General features: G+C 46.0%; 1 protein-coding gene across 1 annotated transcript in view; it reads left to right on the top strand.

Moving 5' to 3' along the window:
* LOC118335378 (forkhead box protein O3-like) overlaps positions 1–11,299 on the top strand; it is a 28,750-nt gene extending 17,451 nt beyond the window's left edge. The window contains exon 2 of the mRNA XM_035671627.1: positions 7,129–11,299. Coding sequence (XP_035527520.1) covers positions 7,129–8,850 — 1,722 coding nt within the window. The 3' untranslated portion in view covers positions 8,851–11,299. The remainder of the gene's footprint in view (positions 1–7,128) is intronic.
* Positions 11,300–11,906: the final 607 nt, after the last annotated feature.

Below are 11,906 nucleotides of genomic sequence, written 5' to 3'. Positions count from 1 at the left end.
CAACGCCCTGCTTTTCATTCTAAGCATGCCATTCTCCATCTTCTTCTCCATATAGGTGTGCAAATAAGTGGGAGTCTATGGGCTGTGCGTGAGTAAGTGGAAGTCTGCAGGCTGAAGTGTTGCATATGGGTAGGCATTCATGGGGAGCAGTGGTTGGTGCAGCGCACATTGATGGCTAATGAAGTTCCTCTGCACCTCATAGCCCTATTAAACCGCTGCCCCCTACCTCTACCCACTTCACCCCCCACCTCTTGCCTTGTTTCTCCCCGAGGGAGAGAGTTGGCAGGGAGCGAGCCGGCTGCTATGGCAACAACAAGGAACCCTCCCTCTCCCACAGGTCTCCTTAGCAACTGGTAGCTTGGCATTGCGGTAATGAGTGTGCCCGGTGTGCCAGGCTTTGTGTCATGTTGGCATGTGTGTGCAATGTACGTGTGTGAGAGAGGGAGTGTGTGCATAGGTGTGTGTGTGTTTGACCAAGTATTTGTGGTTGTTTGCCAATTTATGTGAGAGTTAAAATGTGTGAGGACAAAGAGATGTGGAGCCACTACTTGGTGCTGATCCAAAAAAATTGTGAAGCGTATTTTATTAAAATGTAACCAAAACTGGCACTTGACTGACTCTACTTATCTTTTCTCTGCCTGGGTGTGTGTTTGTGTATTCTGCAGATGTGTGCTTGTGTTTCTGTGTATTTATGCATTTTTTTCTTCTTCACTGTGATTGCGGTCATTCTTCTCTGTACTGTAAAATTGAAGCAATTAAAGGGACGATCGGATGAATTTTGCATGCCATGTGCATGGCTGCCTATGAGTTTCCTGCTCTGCTGAAATTAAATTAAACGCTGAGAATGATGTTTATTAAAGTGTGATCAGAGGTGTGCACTGACCTTTAGAATGTGGGAAATGAGATTCTCATTGTTATGAATGAGATTATGTGGAGGCCGAGTGTGAAAAAAGCCTGGACCTGCATTGATTGCATTGTTGGCCAACAGTTTCTTTGTATATAGCAGAGGGAGGTTGCAATATAATCAAATCCACACTGTGCCTGTTGGCTATTAAATGGACTGATACACAAATATAGACACACTGGCGCTCACATAAATGCAGATTGACTTGTGCACGCTTGCGCACACATGCATATCTTGCCGATCTTGTAAAAAGAGCTGTAAAAGCCTCTCCAGAAACGTGTTGGTCTTTAACAAAAGCATGGCAAGCCCAGTGGAAAATGTTAGTTTGCTCCCTAGACGAGGTGTGAAGTGCGAGCAGGCGGCCGGCCCCACAGGTGGCCCAGCCCAAACACCTGTTGTGTGAATTCTCAGTGGGAGGGCGTGAGCTCTGCCTACCTTGCATGTCCCAGTGGAAAAACCACACCCATGCTGTACTGTGGCACGTGCTCACTCATGTGCCCACAACCACTCTGAGGCTCCCCCGTTTTGTGCGTGGGCGTCAGACGTGATGCCCAGATTGTGTCCCCTTTGTGCCCACCGGAAACACTCAGCTGTCCCTGGCATCAGCCGAGCGGATTTTCCGATCCCCTGTCCGGGTCTCAGATGCTCTACTAATCTGTCAGCATCTATTTTTACCCACCAAAGCTGCGGCAGCCCTTCTCTATCCCACACCCTGCCACCCCAATGCCAACCCTTCCCTTGGCGCCAGGGTGGGCACGGCTGATGATTCGCCAGCCATTGGATGCAATTAGTGCACAGTCAGGCAGGAATCCCCTACCAACTCCATTACACCCCTCTCCACAGCCACTTCCTGATCTGAGGCTACCAGACACACTACCACACACTTGCTTTCCATTTTAAGCCTTTTTATAAATGGCACTCCTGCAGTGTTGTGGAATAATAGGGTCGGATACAGAGCACCTTTCACAGTGCTTGAATCACTCTACTGTGCAAACTCGGTCTATTCAAGTACAATGGCAGCCAAGGGACAAGCCACATTTGAATTGCACCTGTTCAGATTTGTCGTTGAGATTAAGTGAAAGTTCTGTCTGTAATAGTTTAGCTATTGGTGAAAAGTCCTTGAGTTACTCAGGCTCACTCTTGCCTTTTCTGTAAAGATCCTATAAGAAATGAAAGCCTAAAGTTGTTGCCTTTTTCACTGTAAGAAATTAAAACTGCTGCCAATCCTCAGAGACCCCACAGTGATACACCGAGATAGATGCAATTCCTAATCCCAGGTTTATTTCTTCCCCAACAAGGGCTGTAATGTGCCTTGCATGCCAATGCAGTCGTGACCACTGCTGTGGAGGCGATGATGGCATGTGGCAGAGAAGTAACTGTTTCTCACCTCCTAATAAAAGAGACTCCTTTTTAATCTTTTCAATTTGATTGCATTCCAAAAACAGGCCTGTCTGCCCATCTGTCTCTCTTAAAGAAGCCTCCTAAAGGGATTTTAATCATCTGACTCCGGGCTTCTCAGGCAAATAGCTACATCTCTCTCTTTCTCTCTCGCTCTTCCTCCCTGTCTCTCTCACACACATACACACACATACACACACAAACAATTTCCAATTTTCTTCCTTGTACTCACTGTCATAGTCTCACTTGTCTTCTCTCACTCTCTGATACACCATATCGTCTCAGCTCCATTGTGCCATATCTGTGCAGCCATTAGGCCCTTCAGTCCCTCTTCAAGTCTCCCTCAGACACATAAAATTCCCCCTACCCTGTCCCTATTAATCCACATGGCTCTAAATTCTTTATTTCCCTTCAAAGGGACAACGCGAGCCGTGACATCAATCATGGAAAGCGAATATTTAGCCGGCGCTAATTTCCACCAATAGCCTGGAGACAGGCTTAGCTGACAAAACTCATTCCTGTGCTGAACAAAACTGCTTGTGTTGAAACCTCCCCTCCCCCTGATCCCTCCTGCCTTCTGCACAGGCAAAAACAGCATCACAATAAACACAGTTAGTGCTTCTGTTACTCCCCCTTGATTTAGGCTTATCAAATGAATGTGCACCATAGAGGGGTACCCTTTGACAATACATAATGGCTCCATTCTGCATGAAATGGTTTGGTAATACCAGTCGAGTGTGGCAAACGGCTTTACCCGGTGCCACTACAAGAACAGCTGCTGTGTTCTTAGCTGGGCAAGCGCACCACACTGCTTCACCCTTGAGGTTGTTTGAATCGGGTGAGTGGTTTCTTTTTGCTGGTTCCCAGACCCCACTCACACTCCTTAGTTCCTCACTCAGTTCTGTTTGAATGAGTGCACATTCGCCACAAGATGGGTCTTATAAACTGTTTGACCTGTTTCCTCGCCCCTCTGTGTGTGAGCATGTGTGTGGGTGTGTGAGCGGGAAAAATCCTGAGTGGGTTCTGATGGAGGACTAATGGAGGGGGATGGGATGAGTGGGGGGCATTTTGAGGGCACCCCTTTGTGTGGCTTGAAGGGGCCCCTTGTGGTACCTCTATATTCCCACCCCTAACCCCCAAGCCCCTCGACCTCCTGCTGTACCCTTCCAGCACAGCTGCACCCATGCCAGTCAGGTTATCCCAGATGAACCATCGGGCCCAACATAACAACCCCTACCCACATACTACATCTACTCGCAATGCTAATGCATGGCTGACATCTTGGGAGTGGCAACAGAGGAACTCATGGGCCCCCAGCCAATTTGGGCAAGTGGGCACACTCACTTAACTCACAAGCCTGTGGCAGTTAAACATTGTTGTGCGTAAAGTGGGAATACGGTATATTGAGCACCCATATTGGCCTCATAATACAAGTGGATTGTGTAGTTAGTCAGACCTTGATGTCTGCTAAGCCTCATCATTGAAAGACATTAAACTTCATTGATTACCAGCACTAAATAGGCCTCTCCAGTCCCTGAATCAAACTGAGTTTGCATGGAAGAAGGGAGGGAAAACAGTAGAGCAATTGATTTACATCGTAGGTTTTCTAAGAGCCAAATTAATGGTTCTTAAAGAGGTTATTATGGATGAATACCAGGAACCTGTTTCTGCTCATCAACAGATATTAAGCATTAATCTTTAAGACCAGATTCACACAAGAAATATCTGTCTGTTTGGTTTGAACACCTCAGTTCCTTCCTTGAGCCAGTAAAAAACCTTTTACTGCTTAGTTCACCTGTGTTTTTAAAAGAAGTGTCAACATGTCAGATTTGTTAGAAAAGAGCCTAAGCTTTTAATCTAAGGAACAAAGAAGACTATGCAGCGGCTTGTTATCTATTGTCTAAACATCTAAATCAGCTATCAGGATTTTTAGGCCTTAATGAGAGTTGAACCCAAGCTGATTTCTTGCAACTAAGACGACCTTGTTCACCTTAATTGGCTTTAACTGGTTCATAAACTATTACCCTTATCTTCTTTTACTTTATGGCCAAATTAACCCCTTTCAGCCCGATTTAGTTGTATTTGGAGACTGATGAGTATGGAAGTCCCTGATAGCAAAACAAAGAAGTCAGACAAATACTTATGACTCTGTCTGTTCTTTTCAGTATTATGGGACAAGGCAGTGCATCTCTCTGTATAGGCCCAGCCACTGGTTCATTCATTATTTAGAGCCCTCTCCACTAGGCCCATTGTATTAAAGGGGTATGATTTGAATAGGAAGCAGCTACCTGGACCCAGGCGTGTGATGTGTGTGTTCCTCTCTGTCATTGTATGTTTCTGTGGGCTTCATCCGTCTGCCGCAGCAAGCCAGGGGGCTGAAAGAGAATTTCCATTTTATGAATATTTAATACATAATAAAGTTTTCAATTTTATTCTATTCAACCCGTAGGGGTAAAAATGTGGCAAAGCCAACCCTCAAGGACAGAACACAGTGTAAAGGTAGTTGATTCAATGGAGGCATCAAGAATACGGTTAACATCAGCTCACTGCCTCAGAAATCATCCACTAAAATGCACACATACAAACATTAGGAATAGTTTAACACTACATATTATAAGGGGTTTTACATTGTCCCTATTTCACACATCTCAAACATTCTTTATGCTGTATTACTATTGGATCATAGCATAGCACCCAGCTGGGAGTGCCCCTGAATCAACTTGGGATTAGCCCAGGATTGTCTGGGATTACTCGGGGATGGAGGGGGATTAACAGTGACTGCTTGTTTTGGGGGCGTGAGGGCCATAGGCTGGCCAAATTGCCCCTGACTCAGACTCAGGGAACAGGAGGCGGACAGAACCACACCCACAGTGGAACCACCTGCAACCCAAGCTATTCTGAGATTCTAAAACGCACACACAAACAGGATGACCGAGAAAAAACATGTGGTGGAAAACTACACAACAGGAAGCAAGCAGCTACTGATGATGATGATCATGATGCCATGGCTGGCCACTGTCCGAAATCTCTCAAATCTCTCTAGCAGGTGGATTCATCAGATAAAGAGGGTTTGGGATGATGACAAATCCCTCCAAGTTCAATGGGGCTGCTCTTCCCTCATACAGGGATAAATCGCGATTTGAATCAGACAGGTCACACAGAGTTGCAGCATGAAGTGGTTCAGCTCTCTGAAAGATGCCCCATTTTCAACCGGCGTGGTGGAATGGCATGAAAGCTTACATATGTTTTAATTCAGGCATGCACAGGACTTGATGGGGATGATTTGGAGTGGTATGATAGGTGGATGATCCAGCCAGGGTGAGACAGGGAGTTGGCGCGGCACGTAGAGAAGCCGTCAGAAGCAGGGAGCGGGCATCCCCTGCGGACCTGCACTGCCGAGATGAAAGGCTGTTTAGTGTTGGAGCAGCAGCATCAAACAACCGCCTCCTCTTGCATCCTTTCCCCCATCCCCCACTCTCCCTCCATCTCTCCCTCTCACTCTCTTGACTCTCACCACAATATGATATAGTTCTGCCGTTGCACGTTTACCCGGTTGCCATGGTTACCCAATGCCGGAGGTGTCACAGCGAGATAACCCAAGGAGGCATTCACAGATCACCTGAATTCAGTTCGCCTCCCATTTATGTGTTCTCCGCCGCAATTTGATTTATTTGTTTCCCTGCCGTGCAATTCAGTGTGAATACAAATAATCTGCAACATAATGGAGATAGTGGAAGTGTGAGTACCCCTCAGTCTGAAATAATCTATTGTACCAGTACATTCTTAAACCACAGGAGGTGCTTTTGATTTGATATTTTCCTGCTTGAGCGTCAAAATGCCTCACGCACAACAAAGAGCAGAATTGCAATGACAGACTCTGTTGTACATCAGGGACCTTCAGCATCCAGCAGCCCTTGAGATGTAAATGATAATAAACAGTATAAAAACTATATCCTATGAATTACCGAGTCAGTGACTGTACATGCCGGTGTCGAGGATAATGGGGAAGTAATTTGTGACACACTGTATAATTGAAGGCATGGAGATTGAAAGCAGAAGTGGAAAATGATTGTGTGCAGAGAAGTGTGTGAAATAAGAAAAAGGAAAATCAAGTCACAAAATATGTAGTACTCAGTGACAAAAGAGAAAGAGGGATTGTGATAAAGACAGAACAAGGGAGGGAAAGGGAGATAGGCAGTGAAGGTAGATGTCGGAGGGTGGGATACATCCATTAGCCTTCCTTGCTCCCGGCTCAGTCTTGCGATACATCCCCCCATTCAAGCTACGAGAGCGAAAGAGACAGGGCTGGCACTAAGCCAGACTGGCACCGACTTCAAACATACAGTACGCCCAACCACAGCAGCTTACATCAGCCTGGCTGAAAGGAGAAGTAGAGGAGGACAGATGGATTGATGGAAATGCAAGTGGGAGGATTGACGTACGTAAGGAGAGTGTCTCAAGTCTTAGGTCGTTTCAGGTTGGTTGAGGCTGACAGGGTCTTGCTCCGTGCCAGCTGTAGCTGTCCTTCGAACATGTTTGTGTTTTTGAATGTGAATTTTCTGACTTGAGTTGACACTGATTGCATGGAGGGTTGTGTATCTACCTCTGTGTGTTTTGTCTAATAATAGAAATGGAAGCGACCTCATAATTTGGCAAATTCTTTCTATGACTCAGCATGTATAGACTGAATGATTTATAAGCAGTTGTGACAGCTGGTTGTGATTAGGTTTCTCTGCATTGTTGATTTTTATGTTTGATGTCAAAAAAATCTTATTTTCCTCTGGAAAATTTTACTAATTTAAAGTGTCTCTCTCATCTCTCCACAGAACTCCATCCGACACAACCTATCCCTCCACACACGTTTTATCAGGGTGCAGAATGAGGGAACAGGGAAGAGTTCTTGGTGGATGCTGAACCCAGATGGAGGGAAGATGGGCAAGGCCCCCCGCCGGCGAGCAGTCTCCATGGACAACAGCACCAAATACTTAAAAAGCAAAGGCCGCATCAGAGGCAAGAGGGTTGGCCGTCCTGGGATAGGAGCAGGTTCTGCTGTGGTGGGGCTCCAGGGCTCCCCCGACCATGGCAGCCCACCACGGAAAGGCCTCCCAGGATCTGGAGGTGCATCTGGGACAGATGGAGAGTTTGACGCTTGGACAGATCTCCATTCCAGGGCTAGTTCGTCAGCCTCTACCCTGAGTGGACGCCTGTCACCCATCCTCGCAGAGGGAGAGCCAGAGGAACCAGAGGAGGGTGGTCTGTCCTGTTCCACCTCTCCCCACCTCTACCCCTCTCCGACCAGTGCCCGCTCTCCATCCATGGGGGCAGGGAATCGCTGTCCTCCCTTGGAGCAGCTGCCTCAGTTGGCTAACCTGACAGGTGCCATCAGTCTGGATGAACAGCTGATGGAGGACAGTTATCATCACCATCACCCACCACAGCAGCAACACCAGCAGCATCCGGCTGTTGGCAGACATAAGCACCAAACCCCTGTCTACCACTACAGTTCTGGAGTGAAGGGACAGAGTCCCTATGGTGCAGGCGTCTATGGTGCAACAGGCATGGGGATGCTGTGCCACCATTCACCCATGCAGACCATTCAGGAGAACAAGCCAGCCAGTTTCTCTGGAACCATGCGGGCATACTCCAGCACCAATGCCCTGCAGAGCCTGCTAACAGGTGGTCCAGCTGGGCAACAATACTGTTCCAAGGACATGATGCTGGGACAGGAGAGGGAAAGCCATCCTATGATGGGTCAAGCTAGTAATGGAGTTGGCTCCAACCATCACAGCCACCACCCCGGCCACCACAATGGCCACAGCCACAATGGATCTCATAGTCACAGCTCAGCTCATAGCCATAACAGAACTCACAGCCATACTCATACTCACAACAATGTTACCAACCACAACCACAACTCACCTCACAGCCTTGCTCACAACGGTCACAACCTCAGCCAGAGCCATAACCACACACCGCCCCGGGCTGCAGCCCTGACCCCACGTGGCAACAGCAATCAGCTGCACACATACAACCACAAAGCTCCCTATCTGTATAGCCCCCCCTCACATGCCCACCTCCCAGCCTCCACCACCCTGCCCCCAAACCCAGCAGGTATGCTTGGCATGCCCCAGGACTCCTGCCATGTGGCCACTGCCCCACACCCACACCCCCGTCATAACCATTATCCTGACCCACAACACCAAGGCATGACTAACGGACCATACCACCATGGCCAGGGGATGGGGAATGGTAGTGTTGGTAGCAACTACCATGGCTATCACCAACCTCACCCCCATGAGAGACTACCTGCTGACCTGGACATTGACATGTTCCACGGTAGCTTGGACTGCGATGTGGAGTCCATCCTCCTCCATGACATTATGGACTCTGGGGAGGAAATGGACTTTAACTTTGACTGCTCCCTAGCCCAAGGGGTGGGCATTGGCATGGGTATGGGCATGGGTGTGACCATGGGTATGGGGATGGGAATGAGCGGTTTGGCCGGTCCACAGCAAGCCCATAGCAACCAGAGCTGGGTGCCTGGCTGAAGTCTAGGACAACACATCCTCCTGAAAGAACTACCCTACCCATGAATCACTGTGCTCAACTGTGACATTCCTGACTTCACACAGAGACTATAGGACCAACACTCCCATCTCTCTTTCTTGTCTTGACACTTCTTCTGTCACCCTATCCTCTTTTGATTTCCTTTCCCCTCGAGAAATCTAGTTCATGTCACATTAGGTTTTTCTTCATATCAGCTATACTGTGATGACAATCTCTCAGCTGTGCTTGCCCAACATCGCTTCTCATCTACCATGAGAACTGAACTCTCAATGCACTTTATTGCAAGTGGGTCACATCTTGCAGTGCAATGTGTTCACAGAGCAGATCAGGCAGAGCTTGGCATGTTTTGTAAGGTGACTGCAGTACTTTACGGCAACAAATGAGGAAATCACAAGTTCTGTTGATAATGTGTGAGATCTTGGTATTGAATTAAAATTAGACTCCTTTTCTTATATGCTGTCATTGTCAGTGGTGGGGACAGTAATTGTTTTTGAAGAAAATCCTCAGTTGCTAAGTGATTACTTCCTTAATTTTTCATATTCAGAACCTTAGACCTTGTCTGTTTCTTATCACTCACTTTACCAGTTTTAAAATATGAATTAATACAATACCATTAAATTTAACTGATTTGACACTGGTTTGAATGTATTTATAAAATATATTTAAATAGAATGCTGATCTGAAACCAGTTTAACATTTCAATGATAATGACATTCACATGCTCATCAGAGCCAATTAATTATCTTTCATCAGTCCTGTTATTTACAGCTTCATGCATTGAGTCCTTGGCACTTTGACTTTTCTCTTGGATATAACATTTTGTTAATGCCCTTTTGCCTTTGGTTAGAGAAAATTGTCACTACATCGTTAAATGGATTCTATCATTACTGGCTAGCAAGCAATTTGTTGAATTAAAATGCCGTATCACCTTGTCTCACCTGGGGTTCTCGTGCCAGTTTCTCTCTCTCTCTTTCTCTTAGTCTCTCTCTCTCTGCCTGCCAGTGGAGACAAAGTGACCATTCCTCACACCAAGCCATTAATGTGGCTTGATTGAAATTCAGCATCTTGCTTTTAATCTCCAAAGTGATGCGGCACCGATGCGTCATTATTGAGAATCTAACGCGTTGTCCTCCCATCTCTCACCCCGACCACCCGGGCCGCTGCTCGCCTCTCCAACTTAATGTGCCAAGAAAGCGAGACAAAACTGTGATTAACGCCAAGTCACTCTGCCTGCTGTCCTGCTCTGAGAAGGGCCAATGTCACTGTCCTCTTGCCTGCTCACAGAGGGTACAAAAATGGAGACAAAGATAGAACAAAAGTCTGTTGTTGCAGTGGGATCAATCATCAGCCTCAGTTTCCATGCTCTTTGGGTGTGTATGTCTGAAAACAGGTAGTGTATTTGTATTGTAAATCATCTCCATTATCTGTATTTTGTGTTCCACTGTTCCCATGTTTTTTCAGTGCTTATACCCTGAGCTTCAAATACTCAAACAGGCACAAAGGGAGAGATTTAAGGAGAAAACAAGCCAATCTGACTGGCATGAGTCTATGTCAAACAGGGTTGTAATGCCCCAGAGCCATCCACATCCACTTTTTGTGTGTTTATTCTGTTGTCTTGTAGTTGTTGTTGTATTGTTGAAATTCTAAGGACCAAGGAGGACAGCGCTGAAATATCCATAGTGTAAGGATGGTATTCAATGGTAAAATGATGTTGGTTGTGCAGTATGACCTTCCTGTGCTCCAATACTGTGCATCCCTCCCACATGTGCTCTGCTCAACTGTCTCTGTGTTTGTGAGTGGGGGAGTCTGAAGCTTGTTTCTCACTGGCCTTGGGAGAGAAAAAAAGAGGACAACCCTATTCTCTAGTTCCCTCAAGGAGACTCTCTGTGCTTGGTCTGTACCAAGTTCACACAAAGGAAATGAGAGGGGGTATGGGTGGGGTTGGGGTTATTATTATAGCCAAAGGTCAAGCATGGCACAGACTATCAGACCCATTATTGAGGTAAATACCTCTATTTCAGGGCCTTTAGCTGCGCTGGTTCCAGTTAATCTCCGTGTGGAAAATGCGTGGAATTTTCTAAGCAAATGGGCCTCACAAAGCAGTTACGCTATAACCTATGCTACAGACATTTAGCAATGTTCTGCTATTGGAAAGAGAGCTATATATGATGTCTAATTTTCATATATTTATTTATGAAAGAGATTGGTCTTTGTCGCTCCTAAATGTGGTAGTTGTTTGAGTCAACTCCTATCCCCTTCCTCTTTTTTTCTCTGTTTTTTAAGATGTCACTCTCCCTTTGCCCCTTTTACTGACTTTTATTTTGTACAAAATCTATATATTAAGAATATTGTATAATAGTTTTTAAAATCTCAAAATAATAATAACAGTTTTGTTGTCTATTTCTTTTTTAAGAGAATGTATCTCATCATCTGGTGACTGTTAAATAAATGAAATTAAAAGAAAGACTGTCTCTGTTGTTGCGTTTGTGTGGATATAACCATAAAGATAGATTTGTTTTTTCATGAAAATACAATGAAGTAACGTCTTCCTTAGAATTAAAACGTAACTTCTTTCACACATGCAGACAACCCCTCTTGGCAGTCGTGTTTGACCAGGACACCAAGTTGCTGCGTGGGAGGCAGGAAGAGTGGGCTGTAAAAAAATTTATCTTCACATATGTTGTGAAGCATCGCTTGTGCTAGAGACTGCATGAGAAAGAGAGAGAGAATTGTTTCTGTGTGTGTGTATGTGAGAGAGAGTGAGCAAGAGAGGGAGAGAGAGAGAGACACACACACAGAGAGATAGTTCCTGACAGACAGACAAAACAAGGATAGACAGCCAGACAGAGTTGCCAGGATTGGAGTAATAGGTAATGTGTGTGTGTGTGTATATATGTGTATGTGTGTGTGTGTGTGTGTGTGTGTCATAAGGCTTGTTATGGCCCATGAAGCGGTATAGGTTGGCCACAGCTGTCCCAGTCCCATTGGAGGCGTTTTCACAAGAGAAGTGTGCAGCACTACAGCGCCATACTGCCAG

The sequence above is a fragment of the Morone saxatilis genome, unplaced genomic scaffold (genome assembly GCF_004916995.1).
Source record: "Morone saxatilis isolate NCDOM2014 unplaced genomic scaffold, NCSU_SB_2.0 Contig24, whole genome shotgun sequence".
In the NCBI taxonomy this organism is placed as follows: domain Eukaryota; kingdom Metazoa; phylum Chordata; class Actinopteri; family Moronidae; genus Morone; species Morone saxatilis.
Note: the sequence above shows the minus strand (reverse complement) of the source record. Positions and strands in the feature narration are given on the sequence as shown.